At 50.1% G+C, this 19,327-nt stretch overlaps 8 protein-coding genes across 8 annotated transcripts; 5 read left to right on the forward strand and 3 right to left on the reverse strand.

Annotated features, from left to right (window-relative positions):
• Positions 1-66: 66 nt before the first annotated feature.
• On the forward strand, positions 67-607 carry RPL27B (60S ribosomal protein L27B; the record flags this gene model as incomplete). The annotated part of the gene is made up of 3 exons (XM_064898523.1): positions 67-73; positions 130-185; positions 263-607. The coding sequence occupies 3 exons, from the start codon at positions 67-69 to the stop codon at positions 605-607; spliced, it is 408 nt and encodes a 135-aa protein (XP_064754480.1).
• Positions 608-828: 221 nt separating this feature from the next.
• Positions 829-1,969, reverse strand: LTR64_004177 (uncharacterized protein; the record flags this gene model as incomplete). Its single annotated transcript, XM_064898524.1, has 2 exons — positions 829-1,803; positions 1,952-1,969. 2 exons carry the CDS (start codon positions 1,967-1,969, stop codon positions 829-831), a joined length of 993 nt encoding a protein of 330 aa, XP_064754481.1.
• A 733-nt stretch (positions 1,970-2,702) lies between these two features.
• LTR64_004178 (uncharacterized protein) lies at positions 2,703-6,246 on the forward strand (the record flags this gene model as incomplete). Its single annotated transcript, XM_064898525.1, has 2 exons — positions 2,703-6,107; positions 6,172-6,246. The coding sequence occupies 2 exons, from the start codon at positions 2,703-2,705 to the stop codon at positions 6,244-6,246; spliced, it is 3,480 nt and encodes a 1,159-aa protein (XP_064754482.1).
• Positions 6,247-7,517: 1,271 nt separating this feature from the next.
• On the forward strand, positions 7,518-8,264 carry LTR64_004179 (uncharacterized protein; the record flags this gene model as incomplete). Its single annotated transcript, XM_064898526.1, has 2 exons — positions 7,518-7,568; positions 7,620-8,264. The coding sequence occupies 2 exons, from the start codon at positions 7,518-7,520 to the stop codon at positions 8,262-8,264; spliced, it is 696 nt and encodes a 231-aa protein (XP_064754483.1).
• Positions 8,265-9,212: 948 nt separating this feature from the next.
• Positions 9,213-10,511, forward strand: LTR64_004180 (uncharacterized protein; the record flags this gene model as incomplete). The annotated part of the gene is made up of 1 exon (XM_064898527.1): positions 9,213-10,511. One exon carries the CDS (start codon positions 9,213-9,215, stop codon positions 10,509-10,511), a length of 1,299 nt encoding a protein of 432 aa, XP_064754484.1.
• Positions 10,512-10,741: 230 nt separating this feature from the next.
• On the reverse strand, positions 10,742-11,617 carry LTR64_004181 (uncharacterized protein; the record flags this gene model as incomplete). Its single annotated transcript, XM_064898528.1, has 1 exon — positions 10,742-11,617. The coding sequence occupies one exon, from the start codon at positions 11,615-11,617 to the stop codon at positions 10,742-10,744; it is 876 nt and encodes a 291-aa protein (XP_064754485.1).
• Positions 11,618-13,135: 1,518 nt separating this feature from the next.
• Positions 13,136-15,343, reverse strand: LTR64_004182 (uncharacterized protein; the record flags this gene model as incomplete). The annotated part of the gene is made up of 1 exon (XM_064898529.1): positions 13,136-15,343. The coding sequence occupies one exon, from the start codon at positions 15,341-15,343 to the stop codon at positions 13,136-13,138; it is 2,208 nt and encodes a 735-aa protein (XP_064754486.1).
• A 1,145-nt stretch (positions 15,344-16,488) lies between these two features.
• On the forward strand, positions 16,489-18,850 carry LTR64_004183 (uncharacterized protein; the record flags this gene model as incomplete). The annotated part of the gene is made up of 2 exons (XM_064898530.1): positions 16,489-17,373; positions 17,681-18,850. The coding sequence occupies 2 exons, from the start codon at positions 16,489-16,491 to the stop codon at positions 18,848-18,850; spliced, it is 2,055 nt and encodes a 684-aa protein (XP_064754487.1).
• Positions 18,851-19,327: the final 477 nt, after the last annotated feature.

Below are 19,327 nucleotides of genomic sequence, written 5' to 3' on the forward strand. Positions count from 1 at the left end.
TTTAACCTTGCTGGCGCTGCACTGTATTGCGACTCCGAACCATTACAAACCTGCAACGTCGCAGCCATGAAGTGTACGTACTTGAGATCATGATGTTACCATGATCGCGATTCTGACCATGCGCTACAGTTCTCAAAGTTGGCCGCGTAGCCATCATCACTCGAGGTCGATATGCTGGCAAGAAGGTACGATTTCGAAGGCTGACGAGGAATTTTGGCAACACCAAGAAGAATATCTGGACACTAACTGTATGTTTGCACAGGTCGTGATTATCCAACCAGTCGACTCGGGCACAAAGCAACATCCATTCTCTTACGCCCTTGTTGCAGGCATCGAACGATATCCTTCGAAAGTTACCCGAAGAATGGGCAAGAAGAGAGTTGAGAAGCGCTCAAAGGTCAAGCCATTTATCAAGATGGTCAACTACAACCATATCATGCCTACCAGATACACACTCGAACTGGAGGGTCTGAAAAACGTCATTTCCAACGACACATTCAAGGAGGTCAGCCAGAGGGAAGATGCAAAGAAGAACGTGAAGAAGGCCTTGGAGGAGAGATACCTGAGCGGTAAGAACAGATGGTTCTTCACCCCTCTCAGATTTTGAGTGCATTTGTGGACAATGGGCAAACAGTCGTATTTCAAGGAGCGGACAGGATGGGCTGAGAAATAGGTTCACGAGTGTCTTGCAATCTCAACGACATTATACGGTCTTCACGGCCTCCGACAGGCCTCAATCCTGGACGTCGACCTTATGCTACCAGAGGTGGATTCATACCACTAACTAGCAAGGCACGACGTGACATATGACATGGTACTCGGACTGTTTCAATCGAGATAAATTTCGTCCCGCAACTTCCGTAAGCCACCAAGCAATCCGCCTGCTGGTATGCTAGGAGTTCCAGTACGAGAAGGTTGACTGCTCTGTCGCATAGAATCAAGCTGTGGTCTTCTAGGATTACCCTGTGAACCCAGCGCCTTTTTACGGTCGTCTACAATTTTCGCAAATCCATCAACTACCCTGTTGCGCGCCTTTTCCTCTGCTGTGCCTCTCCACACTAATGCCAAGTTTTGGAAGTCTTCCAACCTCTTCTGTGCAGCCTCAATGCCTTGGCTTCCACCTCCTTCATTGTTTAACAAATCGCTAATCTCTTCTCGATATTGTCGTATGGCAAGTCGGGCTTTGTCGTCTTCGGCCGAACTTACAACACCAAGCTCCGGTGCACTGACTGAGATCAAAGACGATGCTATTGACACGTCCGAGGGAGGTATTGGCCATTTCATTGCATTGTCGAAAACTTTGATGACCTGTTCTAGCCGTGCCTTGATGTGACCTAGGAGCCGTAGTTGTTGCATAAACTCGGGATCATGAAGTCCTTGGTTGATAACGCCCGCTTCAGTGCCAATTTCGGTTTCAATCGCCCGTTCGTTTTGGACAAAGTGCTGGATGTCCTGCCGCAGAGTTTCTGAAAGTAAATCGAACAGGCTATTTGCGTCACTTCGCAGAACCTCTACCTCATAGGCCAATCTGCTCCCACTCCTTAAGATCTCCTCCGCAAGAGTGGTAAGCTCAGTTGATGTCCTTGCATTGAAGGCATTGAACTTTGATGATTGAGCCTGAACATCTGTTGAGGATGATTGTAGTTGGGCAGACCGATTTTGTTTGGCCGCTTGGTTCTGTGAAGTGAGATTCAGTGATGGCAGAGAAGTATTGAGGTATGCGATGGCGTCGAAGTCGGCTTCGAATAGCCCTTCCATCATTTCACGGTGACCGACTTGAGTCGTCCTGTTCTTGAGTGTTGTCTATTCCTGTTAAGCCTTCGGGACACCAATTTGTCAATTCTCCATCTGTTGTCAAATATGAAAACGAACGTTGTATTTTGATTTCGGGTGGTCAGTGCTGTGCTAGGCGTGCAACATGTGGTTAAGCATTGGATCTCGCCTGATTCACCTGATGTCGCTCAGCCATTACAAGACCAGCCCGGGACATTCATTATTCTGAACATACCAGTGATTAAACACCTTAGGCACGCCTTGAATCCATGTGGAACACTTCCTCGAATCAGAGCATTAACAATGCGCTGTATTTTTGAAACTATGAGTCGAGTGATGAATGAGAATTGGCCATTTTTGCGGGCTAAACCATCGACACAAGCGGCATGTTCTTGACTTACCATGATAAGCACGGCTTGACTCGCGTAGACACGATTTAAACTGCTCGCCCGAACCAGGTTCTTTGAGTAGTACACACGAGTGTGGCTCTAGTGCAGCTTCTGCCTGCACGCACAAAGGCAGGGACGACCTCACATTCTGTTGACTCTGAGATATGCTTGGTGCTCCCTATACCAATTGAGTCTTCTCACTAAGGAAATTCGCACTTTCAGGTTTGTCCCATGTTATTGCTCGAACGCGTGCCTCTGCTCTCTTCGGATGCACTGTCACTTCCCCTGTCACCCACTTCGTCCATAAGCTGAGATCCGTTTGTCGCTCGCGTCGCATGGTTCAGCCTCGTCTTTCGCTTTTCATTAACAACGTGCAACTTTCGTTTCCAAGGTATTTGTCGGATGATAAAATCCTTGAACTGTCCAGATAGCAACCACCTTCTTGAAAGATAATCACTAGTCTCTCACAACGCAGAACCTGTGCTCAGCATATTTCTCTAACCTATTTACATTACCTACTCCTAGATCTTGTCGCTCATCATGGGGCGAAAACAATTTCGACAGGACCTCATCGAGGCTGCCCAAGATCCACCTCCTCATATCTACGGGATTGAAACTATCGACGATGGCGAGATCGGATTCAACTATACATACGCTGAATACGGTACCACACAACACGCAGGACTCCGTCTCCTTGCCTTGAATGTCGACGATTATCCTATGGACAACGAATACATGATCTTTGCCGGAGAAGGTGATATCAGCCCGCAAATCGCCGACTCCTTCGAAATATTGACCCCTTTGATCAAGAACAGATCAATTCATCAAGCACTGTCAGAGTTATCGACTGTACTGCATCAAGCTGTGACTAGTGGCCAATCTACAAATCCAATAGTCCTTCCTGATGTCAGTAGTGATCTCGAAGACGAGGGTTATGCTGAGGCTGACAGTGATGACGATGTCGAAGAGGACGAAGCAGATATTTGGCTGGAAGGAGACGAGGATGAGATGTTTGGCTTTGACGAGCCGAAGAAACCTGGTCCTGTCGCTGTTGGACGAACCAAGATGAGCCAGTTACCTGCCGAAGACCGCATGAAAATTAAAGCAGATTTGAGAGAAGCCAAGGACGCAGGCTTCAAGGTCGGTGTCATTGGAGATCTAAGTACGTCAGGAATCGTCTGCGTGTCGGTCAGAGTCGCGAAGCTAGGCATTTCCGAGGACGTCATGAAAGCGTGGACTCTGGAACCACAGCAGTATTTCGTCGTCCTTATCCGATTTCAGGCTGGATACCAGAATATCGAGATATTGAAAGAGCAGTCCACACTGTCAGGGTCAACAGAAATCAGGCTTGGTCTTTGCTCCAGTTACAAGCCAAACAGCAAGAGTGCCTTCGACACTTTCAATGAAGTAGCCGCAGATGCTACCAACGATTCGCAGCTGAGTGCGCCGCGGTCGACAACAGACCTTCAGCCCTTGTTCATCGGTCGCCCGTTGAACGATCTGTTCAAATCACGTTTCACCGCAGTTGTGAAGTTCAGAGAAATATACTGCTTAGGGTGGGCTGGCGCCGAGCAACTTGTTCACGATACACAGGGTGCGCCCATCGATATAGGAAAACTTACGAAATACGACAAAGTGATCGACAGCAAAACCGAAAGAGCTTTGCCTGCGATTGTCATGGCTGACAGTATGTCACGGACTCGATTCACCAAAAACTGCTCGCTGCCGCTGGTAACAATGCAATTCGCGCTGCGGCATTTTGTCCGCTGTACCGACTTCTGCTTGGTATGCCATTGCAATTCCGGCTCTACGTTCGAGGCGCTCAAACCTTATGTCTGCTCCAGCCCACTTTGTTTGTATCAGTATATGGGTCTTGGTTTTGGGCCCAGTATTGAATGGGAGATCTTATCACAGCCTTACGTGGTGGATCTGCTCATCAGCTTCTGCTATGTCCAGGCAATGTCAGGTCGATTGAAGGATTTTCCAGTTGGCATAGACCTACGAGTTCCGGTCCTGCCAAGATCGTCGTCTAGAAACGATCCACACCCTAGCTACTCGAATTATCGGAGCTCGACACAATCGACTGCTACCCAAACACAAACACCGCCAAAGCTAGCGTTCGTTATACCCTACAATGGCGCCAACCTTGAGCTCTTATTTCCAGCAAAAAATTTGGATAAGGGTCAACAATTGAGGAAAGGAGATTTCGTTGCTCTGGCTAACTCGAACTACTTCAGCGGAGTCATTTATCACCGTATCGAGGATGTCTTACTACCAAGTGTAAGACTCGGACCTCCGGTGCAAGTTTTTGACGGCGACAAACCTCGATCTGACATACTCCCCAATAAGTTGATCGACGTTGATTGCTACCTCTTCGACACGAGCTTCGACGATTTGTCTGACAACGATAGATGCAAGGCGATCATGACACTTCTAGACACGATACCTCCTGTCAAGGACATGCTTCGTTATCTCAAGACTCACAACGTTGGGCAAGAGTCAAGTCTTCGACAGTGGCGAGATCGTATCTCAAGTTCTGCGCTGAATGTGCTACGATGGATCATTGCGTCAAATCGATCGTGTATTGTACAGGTCGATAGCGTGGTAGAAGATGCTGGCACTCTAAAGACTATGCCCAACGAAGACAGAATCTCTGGCATGGACGAATACATGCAGTTCCGGTTTGCTCAAGGCGCTCCCGACAAGGAGCAGCGATTCATCGATTGCGTGAAGAAGCAGACTGCTGGAAAGCAGTATCCAACCATTTTCGCTTGGCATGGGAGCCCTCTCCACAACTGGCACTCCATCATACGCGAAGGCCTTCACTTCAAAGACACCGCACACGGTAGAGCTTATGGGAACGGCGTCTACATGAGCAATCATGCACAAACCAGTTTGAGCTACATGAGTGGACATTACAGCTTAGCTGGTTCACGAAATGGATGGCCAAACAGTGAGTTGAAGGTATCTGGGGCGATGTCCTTGAACGAGGTAGTAAACAAGCCTGACTCGTATGTGAGCAGGAGCCCCCATTATGTTGTTGGCGAGATCGACTGGATACAGACTCGCTATCTAGTGGTCAAGACCAACGTCACACATACAAAAGGGGAGCAGGCAGATATGGAAACGATTGCTCAAGACCCGGCACATACAGCCATGGGTATGAGTCAAGAAGCTGTACAGATCCCCATTACTGCTGTTGCTAGGTCAAGACGGCCTAAAGAAATTCTCCAGAAAGATTCGAAGAAGCGAAAGTCCCTGGGGAGTGGACGGATCGAGAACCCAATCGAGATCATGAACGACGATGTCCAAAGTGTGGCCACTCTCAATGAAGACCGCGATTATCTGCTTGATGACGAGTCGCACTCTGGTCGAAAACCCATGTCACTAGACTCTGATACAGAGATGGATATCTCCGACCATGAAGATCTAATTCGGTCACCCAAGAAGAAGCTTCGTCAAGATGAATCATCTACCAAGTTGCAGCTGGTCGAAGGCTGTTTGCTCGACGACACCAGAACCGATTTCTTTCCTGGCAGGCTGGACATGTCGAACGTGAAAAGACTTCCAGCTCCCGATGATGCATCACTGGCAGCAAGCAGTGCACTCCTCAAAGCGTTTAACGCACTGATGAAGACACAGAAGACAACACCAGCACATGAGCTGGGTTGGTATATGGACCCTGAACAGGTTGATAACCTTTACCAGTGGATCGTCGAACTACACTCATTCGATTCGGAGATTCCTTTAAGTCGGGACATGAAGGAAGCAGGTATCACCTCAGTGGTACTCGAGATGCAATTCACAAACCAATACCCCTTCGCACCGCCGTTTGTTCGAGTGGTCAAGCCTCGGTTCCTTCCTTTCAATCAAGGGGGCGGAGGTCATGTCACGGAAGGAGGTGCGATATGTATGGAGCTACTTACCAACAATGGGTGGTCGGCTGTAAGTACAATTGGGAGTGTGCTGTTGCAGATCAAGCTAGCTATAAGTGATCGAGAACGACCAGCGCGGTTACCTGGAAGTCACGGTCATTGGCGGGCTGGAGGTGATGGTGGAGTTTATGGAGTTGGCGAGGCTATAGCCGCGTACGAAAGAGCTTGTCGGGCTCACGGCTGGGCTGTACCGCCTGCCTTTGCCTCGCTTAGGAGAGGTGAAGGAAGCGGCATTGGACGTTTTTCGTCCTAGTCATTTGTTACGGGAAAGAGGCTGCAGGCGCATCAGGCTTGGCGTAAAAGGTTCATGCATAGCGTGGTATGGGGGATAGCAGGCATGAGGTTTATATGCAATGGAGTTTCAGGATAGCCAAGCGTAGCTGTTTCAGCTTGGGACGAATTCTCCCAAGACGGTGTACGACCACTCCTGCTAGATGACGAGGGCTGTTTGCATGAAGACCAGGCTCAATGCACGAGATAGAGACTAGTTAATAGGGACATTACCATAGCGGAATGAAGCACAACGCTTGCTTACCAACGCGGAAATACATACCCCACGCTCTGTTAAACCGCGCGTAAGAGATTGCAGTCGTCAGGATCGTAAGAAGCATGCACATGCATGTGTTGACGGCCACACAGGTCTTCACTTGGTAGATTGGAGAGATAAGGCTGGATGGTGGATCCTCCAACGGCAGACACGCGTTATCACAGCTTGCAAGGACGGGATTACAAGGTAGCAACGTTGCTCGACCGACCCTGGAGAGCTCAAGCGGTCCCTTCCTGGGGTGCAGACTGGACTTGCAGGATCGGCCGTCAGTGATGGAAAAGCTCGTGTTGGTGAGGAAGCGACGTTCATGGCATGTGAAAGGCTTTCTCGATACATCGGACTTTTGACGAATTCTTCAGTCTGCGACGCGAAAAAGAAGTTTCGTTTTGCCTTTCCGCGGCACTCAGGGCTGCAATCCCGTCCAATCTTTTTAGACGCCATTGAATTGGTCTGAACTCAGGTACAGCTGTTTTGCCGTGGCATTGTGGCAAAGGTTGAGGCCAGCGGAGCCTGTCTAAGGAACACAAGGTTAAATAAACTCGCAAGGATGACGCAGAGCATGTGCATCGTTTCTCAAGTCGCGGGAGAAATTCACATGTGATTGTTCGAGGCGACTCCTGCTGCGCTGAGACGGGAGAAGCACATGCCAGAACGCAATCGCGCCTTCCTCATACAATCTTTCTCAACAAGATGTGGCAGCACTTCCCTGCTTTTCTTCTTGATTGTCCTCAAAGTCGCATACTACTAGTACTCCTCGACTTCCTCGACCGACTCTTCACACCATCTGAGCTTCTGTCACTCTTGACTACTTTGAATTCACGTTGTTCATTCATTCATCCCACTCATTAAAAGTTCCACATACAAAGCTGCAAGATGGGCGAACCAACTGTGAACGGAGACATGCCTCACTCTGCTTTCCTCGATGTAAGTCTGTCCCGTTTCACACCTATCAGCAGCCCTAACTCACTCATGCAGCATGCCACTGGCTACCCTATGGTTTCGGACTCGATCCAGGCCTTCCAGAATAATCCTTATGGCCAAAAGTCGATTGATATCACAAATTTCACATATGCCAACTTCGTAAAGCCAACTTTCCCGTACCTCGAGAAGCCTGCTTCATACATCAAGCCATACGCTGCCAAAGTCGATGAGCTTGGTGACAGCTTGTTGACCAAAATCGACGAGCGTGTCCCAATCCTTCAGAAAGAGACTGAGGAGGTCAAAAGCACAGTCATTGACTACGTCAATTGGCCAAGGAAGGTTGCTCATGAGCAGGTGAGCTATGTTTATGACACCTACAACAACGAGTACAAGAAGTGTGGCGGAGATGGCGTCGTTGCTGGTAGCAAGGCTCTTGTGAGCGGCAGCTTCGTCATTACCAGCGACTGGCTGTCCTACTTTGCTACCTTGCTTCAGAAGAGGAAGGAAGAGGCTCAGGACGTTGCACAGCAGGCCATGGGCGTTGCTCAGGAGAAGTTCCAGCAGGCTAAGGGCACTGCTCAGGAGAAGACTCAGCAGGCTAAGGGCACTGCTCAGGAGAAGTCCCAGCAAGCTAAGGAAACCGCTCAGGACAAGTCCCAGCAAGCCAAAGAAACTGCTCAAGAGAAATCGAGCAATTAGGAGGGCTCAGCTAAAGACAAACACAAAGCTACAGATGTGCCGGAAACGCTCAAGGCCTGTACATGTTCGGATCCCTCGAATTGCTTGGAGTGTTTTCAGAGGGTACATTATGTCAGGCCGTCGAGCCTTCGAGACTCTCACTCACCAGAAGTCCATTTTGCCGATGATGTCAAGATCATGCAGTATTGATATCTGTGAGGTGCACAGAACACCACGAATCACAGCATGAGCGGCGTCCGGCGATAAGTGCCTATTGTTTGAACGATTAGCCAGCTTTGAAGTAACATTTTACAGCAAGACCTTCGTCGATTCGAGGTCAAGGTTAGGTAACGTCGTATAGATCTGGTGTTTGAATAGATGGAGATGATATTGCTTCAATGCCTTCTGTAAGAAGGTAGCATCAATGTCCAGACGACGAGCGATCCATGTGCAGTCCGAGTTGCAGTCACTTTCATTTAATGGAGTAATAGGCACGCTACCACACACTAACTTGAACAGCACGCGTGCGCGACTGAAGCTCTTGATGAATCGTTCTCCTTCACATTCCAACAAGCAACTGTAAGCTGGTAGGGTTGAGTCCTCATGCTCCTGAGCTTGGTCGCAGCGCCAGTCGAAGACGTCGCATACACTGTTTCCACATCACTATCGTCAAATCTGTTATGGACCTCATCGTGCAGGTATTGGTTTTGAGCTTGCCAAGAGGACGCGTCATGGTTGAATCGTGATGGCTCAAACTTGCTGGCTTGCAGTATCATGACGAACGATAGCTAGCCAAGATGTATACCTTATCGAAGCAATTCTAAAGTTACCCAACACCTCTATCATGAGCTGACCTACTGACACAGGCATCTGCAATTGTTGTGGTAACGCCCAATAATTTATCACACTAGCTCGCCTAAATACTATACCATTCTCCGACCATAACCTGATAGCTCAAGGCCAAACACCATGTCTAACCGCCCCATAGCAGACCACGACACTCCCGACCCATGGATCATAGCTTCACCTTTCCAGCGCGACCTCTTCTACTTAACCTTCACTCTCGGCAACCGCATCGAAATATGGTCTTCCTCATCCATAGAGTCCTTCCACGACCGCAACCCCTCCATCCGCAAAAGCACAATCTGGCAACCTCCTGGAGGTAGCCCATGGTCCGCCGACATCTGGGCTCCTGAACTACACTTCCTCTTCGGCACATGGTACATCTACGCAGCAGCCGCTCAACCAGGCCAAGGCAACCCCTCCCACCGCACCATCGTCCTCCGCAGCAGTAATCCCTCTGACCCTCTGGACCGTGCGGCCTGGCACTTCGAAGGACCCCTAAAAGGCCTGCCACACGATCAATGGTCCATTGACGCGACCGTCTTCTCCCCTGACCCAGGTTTGTCGTCTCACAGTCCAGATGGTCGAGGCGGCTACCCCGACGACCAGCGAAGATGGTACATCGTCTACTCCGGCTGGCCCCTCGGCGATCACAGCGACACCCAACAAGACCTCTTCATCGCAAACCTCCGCTCCCCACTTGAAGCTCACCCACAATCTCTCCAATGCATTTCTCGCGCCGAACTCCCCTGGGAACGACCCGAAAACGGCCGTCGCGGCGTCAACGAAGGGCCCTCCTGGGTCGATATTGCGCCCACAGCACAATCCCCTGGCTGGCGAGGGATAGTCTACAGCGCCCACGGAAGCTGGACGAGCGAGTATAAACTCGCGGTCGTGCAGTACACCGGCGGCCCACAGGACGACTGCTGTAACCCTGCTCTGTGGCGGAAACGCCAACACCCCCTCCTTGTTAGTGACAAGGCGGCAGGTGGCCCCTTCGGTCCAGGTCATGCATCATTCGTCCCATCACCATATAACGACGGCGCCGTCTTCTGTATTTACCATGGAACCGAGCGCGAAGACGAAGGCTGGGCAAACCGTAAGGGCAGAGTGTTATGTCTTCAACCGAATTGCTTCACGGATCAGTCCGCGACGATGTGTTGTGCTTATACTGTCTGTGGACCTGTGCAGGGTGGGATGATGCCGGGTCAGGTTGGTGGGCAGCATGCACACGGTCATCATGGTCAAAGTAGTAACCAGTATCCGGGTCAACATGGGCAGAATCAGAGTCAAGTTCCCGTTCAACAGGGACATGGCTCGGCGGGTCGTCAAGGTGGGTTGGACAAGTATACGGCGGAGATTGAGAAGAGGATACCGCAGCAATATCAGGGGTATTTCAACAAGGCGAAGAAGTTCTTCAAGTGAGGGTTAGCGTTTGTAGGATAGAGGCTACCATCGGTCAAAAGTGCTTGGATCAGCAGTCAATGAATATCTTTACGTATCGTTGTAGAATTTGAAGCACTTCTGGCCAGACTGGTCGTGCTTGGCTCTATTTTTCGAGATGTCTAACGCGGCGTTTTGGTACAGACCAGCTTCAAAGCGTCTACAACGAAGTGTTCTTACGCTCAGGAAACCAGCATCTCTGAAAGGCTTTATCAAGCAAGACACCCAAGTCCCTCCAAAACTACCGAATTCACCGCTATACAGAACCCCGTCAACACCTTCCCACCCAACAACGCATCCCTCGAATGCGTACTTCCCAACCCATCAACCATGATGATATTCGGATATGCTCCCTTCTGCCGGTTCCTGTATATCGTGCTCCACAACCCAGTATCTCCAGGCTGAAACAGGATACTATGAGCCTCTTTCGCGAGCTCACGAATATCGAGCGGTGTGGTCAGAGTCCATGAAAGGAGGAACATGCCACTGTCGCGTGATGTTCGGCGCGTGAGCATTTTGTTGATCTGATCGGCGGCCATGAGTGGTGCGATGGGGGTGTTTGTGTAGGAGTTGTAGATGTTTAGGGCGGTGGAGGGGAAGATGCCTGATGGTGGGGAGGAGGGTAGTACGAGAGGGGAGTCGGAAATGATAACTAGCACGCAAGGGCTGTTGGCGATGAAGGTGTGCAGCGGGAGGCCGGCAAGGTCGCTGTCAGGTCCTGTAGGGCCAGAATAGCGATGCTGCAGGTCTTCGAGCTGTGTAAGAAGACGAGCGAACTCCTCAGGATTTAGATTACGCCAATCTTCGTCTGTATTATGCATGTGCGATAGGTCTAGAATGACAAGTTCGTTGTAAGTGCTCAGGAACGTGTTGACTTGCTCGATCATGCTTGCTAGGTCCTGCCCATCACCACCAATCCAGTTCGAGCCAATCTTTGAGTAATGGCCCTGGAAGAATTTGCTTGATGAGATGACGGGACGGATATCGAAATATCGAACTCCTGCTTTAAGTTGACCTGTTATGTCGGTCCATTGGGTAAGAGTGTTTTCGGGGATAGAAAGGAACGTGCTGTGGGTCAAAATTGACATCCCTGCATCGTGACTGCCTGGTATGCAAATATGGCGAAGTGGCTGACAGCCGAGAAGTGGAAGATTTGCGTGCATCCAGTCTGTAGGCGGGTTGGGAGGCAGTAGGGAGGGGACGTCATCTTGTGTATTGCTGGTACTCGCAATGATGAAGGGAGTGCCACTAGTGACATTGGGGGTTTAAGACAGGTCCATGTCGGTAGAGACTGCACTGTCGGGAGGATCATTATTATTACTGAGACCTCTGCGTTGAGGGAATGTAATCGAGATAGGGTTGCTCGAATGTTGAGCTGAGGCGACAATAGAGATAACAAGAGTCTCTTGTGAACTGCCATCATAGCTGTACATGATCATACCATCGCCAACGCTTTCTGTACCCGTTGTGGTAAATTGAAGTGGTATTGAGTGAACATCACCTGTTTAGAGTTCAGCAAATACCGAATAATGTGTATCGTCTTCAATCCGTACCTGGACTTATCTGATCTGGAAATACCTCGTTTCATCGTACCATATGCGAAGATTCATTCAGTGTCTTCTGCCATGTAAAGGGAGTCGCATTGATGAGTGTAATGTTCGATGGAAAAGACAAGTCCGCGGTCATGGCTGCACTGCAGACTGTCCAGCAGTTCAGTGGTTGTAATGTGGGCGAGTAAACACATATTGATGAGATCTTAGGAGTTTCATGAAGCCACAGACATCTCACATTCTGGTCAAGTAACGAAGAGACACAGGCACTGTGCGGGACTGCTCCTCTGTCCGTGTTCTGGGTGTTCGAGTTACTGGTCGTTTCGCTTCAGGCATGACTGATTTCCTTGAGATGACCTGGTCAGGATCGTGAGACTCGAGAATTGCTAAAGAGGCCGAGTCATTGTTGCGCAAGGTCACCTTGGCACTGGTCAGATGGACGAGACGGACTCATAATGTTTGTGCACAACAAGGGTTCTGCGGGCTAATCAAGAAACCCGAACTTACCACGCTAACCTAGTACTTCGGTCAATGATAGTGCAGCCACCAGCTTTTGCGTTCAGCGCCTCAAACATCATGCATTGCTTTCGCTTGGTTTCAACCGATCTTCAACGACACGCATTTCGTTACTTACAGTGCCTGATTTCAGATTGTTCATGCATGCGTGCACCAACGAGTCACTGAAACGTCGCACCATCGATTGTAGGCAACAGACGGAGCCTGTCACAAGCACAAATCATACAGGACAAGGATCCATCAAACGATAAGCCGCAGCTTGGTGAGATTGCAAGTAGGACACGTCCAGGGCAATCAGCTTGAGAGTAACGATCTCCGCGAAGGGCGTACCGCCTATGAGTCGAAATGGTCAGAATGTGTACTCGTAGCGATTTCCTACTTCTTGTCAGTCATTGAACACTTTCAAAGATCCAGATTGTGATTGAATGCAAGACAATAACGGAACAGCAACAAAAGCCACACAATCTGAGTTGCACAGATGGTTTAGTATGCTCTCATGTGGTTCTACCAAGGAAGTTGTTCGCAGGTCATGTGCCGAAGTTAGTCGGAATCATCTGCAAACATGTCTGCAGCTCTGGGTCTTTGTTTGCGCGGCCCCGGCATTGTGATCGTAGGAGACTCGTTGGTGGTCTTGGGCCCACTCTTGATTTCGCGATCAGGAGGATCACTTTGAGCTGTCTCCGGTATTTGGGACACCCTTTGAGTAGTAGGATCGCTTTCCTCATCGCTGCTGTCAACCATAGGGACACCGTCAATGTTCTCTAGATCACTCGCTGACATATCTTCATCGTTTGGCATAGGCACACCATCGACATCGTCCATTTTGACATCGGGCCCAGCTTCTTCATCGACAGTCCTCCATCGGCTTGTTGTCTTGGCTCTAGCATTATCTTCTGGTGTGCTCTTTTGTGTATCAGCTTCTTCAGCAGCTCTCTTTTCTTCCTCGGTCAATGGCGGGTCGTTAAAAATAGTTGTGAAATGCCCCTGAGTAGCTTGTGGAAAGACGCTCCAACCCTCCCACAAAGTCAACAGATTCTGCACGCTCCTCTTCCACTTTTCGCCTTTCAGCTTGCCCCACTTGTAATCCTTCTCAGCACGACCCAGCTTATTGAAGACCTTCTGTTGTCGCAGAGCGTGCTCGAATAGAGTGCGATATCGCCAGGCATGACGGACACCAGCGTTTGCAGAGCTCGAAAGTATGTCCGAGACGACGTACAGGCCAACCATACTTGCAGATGTAGTGTCTTCACCTTCAGGCTTGGAGAAGGGTCGGAGTATATTTCGGGTGATGAGGACAGCAACTTCCTCCCCACCAGCACCTGCATGCTCAATAGCAAAGGCGGTAATGCGTGCAACGTCGCCTCGTCGAAGCTTTGTGTTTGTGCTGGGCAGGCGCGACAAAAGATGGACGAGCTTTGCTTTGGCTAAGGGATCCAGATAGCCTACACCATCGTTCACTTCTTCTGCATTGAGGGCAGGGACATTATGGTCGTTATAACGCCTTACCAAACTGCCACCTGCGCCATCGTCGTTGTCCTCTTCGTCAGAAGAATTATAGTCCTCATCGCTGACAAATTCCTCCAGCTGAGTAGCGTATTCGAATCTCAACGACTCTTCGGGAGGCTGCCATACTGACTGTCCCTCAAATAAAGTCTCCTGTCCTTGACTACGGTTGTGGCGTCTTTTCGTGGCGTTGGTGAGTATCTCCCACAGTCGCCATCTGTAGTAGACTCCACCCACAGAGCTGGAGTCCCAGAGCCATGCCCACCTCTCGTCTCTTTGAATCTCCGATCTTGACATTAAGAGGGCTTCAAATTCCGGTCCGTAAGTGAGAAGGGCCTCAAGAGTTTTGTGAATCAGCTTCAGTTGCTTCAAGTTCGACGGCGACTGAACGGTGACCTGTGTGGGAGGGCCTCTAGTGTAAGGAACAGACGATGTGTAGAATTGTGGGGGAGCGAAACGTTGATTCGGCGGAGGGGCTCGAGACAGGGAGGTGTGCTGAGGGATGGGTCGGGCTCCGAACGGCAGTGCGTTGACGTTGGTAGAGGAAATAGCAGTATTGCCCAGAGCGGCGGACGATAAGTGCCTGGATATGGACAACTTGAAGCCAAATCCTAGATACTTGTTTTGCAGATGAGAGACAGCGGTATCTATATCTGTGGCAGCTGTCTCAGTGGCTAGGGTGACTATTGCTGAGCACGATTTCCGTTCCATAGCAGGACCGGAGGGCGCAACAGCAGGTAGGATACGGACATTCTCCACGTTCAACGGGGTGTGGGCGAAGAGTCCTTTGATGAAGGCAGCAGAAATGGTTGGTGGCATAGAAGACAAGTGTAGTGTAGGTTTAGCAGCCTTCTCTTCTTCCTGCTCTTCATGGTTCCGACTGTCTCTGCGCTCTGGACGATATCCTCCTCTGTCCCGTCGTTCCGCATGATCATCGAAAGGACGTTTTTTGTTGTATGTTGGCCCCAGTGAACCAGGTCCGGCCTTGCCGAGTGTACCAGGACCACTCTTCAAACCAATGCCAGAGAAGTGCCTCTTTCCTGGCGCAGGAGGTCCTCGAGACGCGCTCTGGAAGACAGACGGCTCATCCTCATCGTCAAAGCTCTTTTCAAACTCTGCAAGCACAGCTGCAGTCTCAGCCTTCTCCCTGGCCTTCTTCGCCTCTGCTTCTGCTTTCTGCCGTTCAAACTGTGACTTCTTCGAGGGCGCACTTAACTTGGACGTGGTTTCTGGGAAGTCAGCCATGATGGACAAGCATTACCACATGCGAATATCAGTGATCTGCTGTATACCTGGCTAGTGCAAGGCAATCATGGCTGCCTAGCTGCAGGGTGCGAATCTGACGCATCAGGGAAGTTTTGGGAGGAAACGCGAATATCACGAAGTGGAGCCCGGAAGATGGGGGTCTGCGGAGGAGCGACCACACCTACGCCTGCCGTTTACAGCAATCACGCCTCTATATTTCAAGTTTGCAGCATCTGGTGTGCTACGAGAGATATTCAGACTTCCCTGCTCATATGATCTGACCGAGCTGTTGCTCATCTACCACTAAACCACGAGAATGTGCCCGACCATGACTCATTTCCACTATTCCTTGACTACTAAGCTTCGGATGCAGAAATCGCCGATTGCTCAACCGGGAGAAGGTGAGTGTTACTCCCGTTGTACTTTGGTGAGTCTTTATCATCCATCTCGCCTACATACAGGGAAGCATGGAAGCTCCAAGGCCCAGAGCCACTCCCCATGCCATGTTTGACGGCAGCCTGGAGACCAACGTTGCTCCTGCAGCTGCAGCTCCAATCCACTGAACGCCACCAACGTGGTTGACTTGCTTCTCGACACAGGGCGCACTGATCATCGGAGTTCACAGTAGCTGCTTCGCGCCGAATATAGTAACGTCCTGTCCTGATCATTTTGGGCCTCAAGCACGTGTGCTCGGCTGTGCTCGCCAGATGAAGGTTTGACATGACCTCTTTACAAGCGCGACCATGCTTGCAATTGATTAACACTCTTTTCCGCTTCAATTTCACGTTATGACTAGCGATATCACGATACTGACACCCGATGATCAATTCACACCAGGTATACCATGGTCAGTACATGAATGGGCTGACAGCAGTACCAGTCCAGACGAGCAGTCTCTGGACAAGAAGCCAACACGAACGCTTGCCCCGAATTTAACAAGACGTTCACACAAGAAGTCCAGGAATGGCTGTTTCTCGTGCAAGGCGAGGAAAATAAAATGCTCGGAGGAACGCCCAACATGCACACAGTGTAAATTGAAGTCAGTTGGCTGTCAGTTCCCTTCCCACCAGCCGAAGCGGGATATGGCAACAACTCGCCGCCTTCCCACACAGCTTGCATCGAGTCCAGCAACGGTACAGTTTAGCATGAACGATATGCAGTTCTTCCATCACTTCCTGACCATATCTTTTCCTCATCTACCTCTGGGTAATGACGATGTCTGGATTAGGGACATACCTCAATTTGCGCAGGAGTATACGTACTTGATGCATGCCATACTCGCCCTAGGTGCTTCACACCTGAATCGTACGGCCCCTCTCGCCTGCTACGAGAAAGAGGCCTTGATACACAGAGGTCATGCCATCAATGGGTTGAACACATGCATGGCCAAGACGAGTCATGCCTACGGGGAAGCAGATGCTATGCTCGCAACCTGCTACGCACTCACATTTCAGTCATCATATATGGCTGATGGTCTTTCCGATTTTGTCATTTTCGTTCGTGGGTGTGCCCTTGCGACAGGCAAGATACGCGACGAGAACGCGCCAACTGCCTTCAATTTGTCACCAAATCGTCATCACCAAGTCGTCCGGCCTCGATTGCCAAACCTGCCTGCTATTGATCCTGCCCACCTCAACCGAGGCATTTCAGCACTGGACGAAATTCAGGTCTATCTCTACCACGAAGCTGAACACAAATTCTACATTGCTATGCGCGATGTCTTTGTCTCTCATCAGCAATCTCCTGGCGCAGGTTACCTCACTTTTATGAACCTGTACCGTGTATGGTACGACCTTGATCATGATGCTTTCCGAGCTTTTCTCGATACTGGTAATACCACGATACAAATCTTGCTGGGCTTCTTCATCGGCATACAGATGATCATGGCACCTCTCACGGCATGTGAGTGGCGTGAAAGAGCGGATAGTGGTGGCAACCAAACCCTGCTGGGAATGGCAGATTGGATGGAGAACGTGGCAAGCAGGGTGCCCGACGAGTTGCAGTGGCATTTAGCTTGGCCTAGGACGATAGTGAGTACGGTTGTTGCTGAGCTGAGTAGGCTTCCGCACGCTGAGCCGGCTGTATTATATACTGGAAGTTATAAGAAGTCAGAGGAAGTGTCTGGGTTGCTTGCTGTGACTGTTGAACAAGTAGAAGCTATCACAGCAGCAGAGGCAGTGTCGATGTAGGGCACAGTTTTTTCCAACTCCACCATGTATGGTCCTCGCGGTCTGAGCACTATGTAAATTAGTTCGGCTAAGATGTCTCCATAAAACTCTACTCTGATCGACTCTCATCACTATGGCAGGCCAAGATCTCTGGTGTGATTTCGTATAGCACGAAGCGCCACAGACCATCCATTGCTACCATGCTCGCGACGATCGGAAGTCCGCACGCGATACCACCATACCGTACCGCGAGGCACAAAGACTTGGCATACAATTCACACCCTCCAACCGCCAAGCAAAACAGCCAGGCATGAACGCAACACTAGCATCATCCCTCCTCGCCCTCGAAAACGACCACGCCCACTCCGCGATCACAGCAGGCGGCACAAAATGGCAGACCGGCATCACCAGTCTCGACAAAGAACTACCCAGCAACATCTGGTCAGGCGGTAACGTCGTCGGCATAGGCAGTATTGAGAGCTCAAGTATAGCGAATCTGAACATCAGTCATGAACTTATAGTTACGCATCTCATCGAGCAGGGCTCAACTACTGCGAAAGAAGGGCAGGAAAATTCTCAGACGGTGTTCATTATCGCGCCTGCAAGTCAGGCTGCGAGGTTGATTCAGGGTATTTACTCGCTACTGAAGGCTAGGCTAGTGGTGGTAGCTCAATCCAGGCCAGGACAACATATATGTCAGCAAAGACCAGCCAGCAACTCCGACCCAAAAGCTCTATTAAACACAGTCTCGATCATGCCCTATCTTGACGCAGCAGGACTTCTCGAATCGCTCTCTGAAGTCTCTTCAATCCTCAATTCTCAAGCCAGACAACCACGACGAACTATCATATCCATCCAGGGCACAACGCAGACGATCAATCACCTCCAGCGGAGGTCAGGGCTTGTCCAAGCAGCGGCGCTCCTCAGCTCGGCTATGTATACGCTCCGAAATATCACGCGTGCTTCCCGTGGGTTATGTCTTGCTGTGGTGGAGGTAGATGTTAGCTGGGGAAACCCGACTGCAGTAGCCTCGACTGCCAATCCAGCTGTGAATGTCAGTATGAACACTGCGCCAAGCCCGTCGAATGTTCCATTGGTCAAGGTATCTCCTCTGCAGACGGCATTTTCTTCATCGACGGGGAAAGTATTGAGGATTGATTTGAGTAATGCTTTGACACGAGTGGTTGAAGGAGAAGTGGATGTGTTTCTGGTTGTGCATGATGCGGATGGGAAGATCGATGTGCGGAGGGAGGAAAGACGTATTTTGGAGGTGGTGAAAGATGAGAGGCTAGGGGTCGGAGAGAGGACGTTCGGAAGATGGTGTATATGGAATGGGTGAGCTAGGAATTACCTACTGGATGCGCATGCTTGTAGGCTATATCGAATATGTTAGTGACCACCTAGCTGATGTCAATTCCCCGTTAGCACTTTAAGGCCGCATGAAATCGAAATCAAGGTTGAGCAGGATACGTCTTGGTTGTTGCTGCAGAATGCAAAAAATCAATATGTGCCGTTCTAACTCCTCGCTGATTGCCTATCTCAAATCACAAACCTGGTATCTTTATGCAAATCCGCTTATTCCGCACTTATCGATCTTCAAAAGTTGTTGCTACCTTAACTGTGTCTCGATATTCTTCTGTTGGGAGCATCGCCTCCGCCAAAGGCTCCTGGATCGACGGTTCGATAATGGCCGCTCCTCTTCTTCCGCCTTGGTGGTGGTTCTGGACTGTGCTCCTCAATGACTTCCACAATGTCATCTTCCTCCTCTTCGACTACCACTTCTGGTGGCTCATCAACGCTCATCTCTTCCTCGACT

This window comes from Lithohypha guttulata (genome assembly GCF_036872675.1).
Source record: "Lithohypha guttulata strain CCFEE 5908 chromosome Unknown scaffold_3, whole genome shotgun sequence".
NCBI lineage: Eukaryota > Fungi > Ascomycota > Eurotiomycetes > Chaetothyriales > Trichomeriaceae > Lithohypha > Lithohypha guttulata.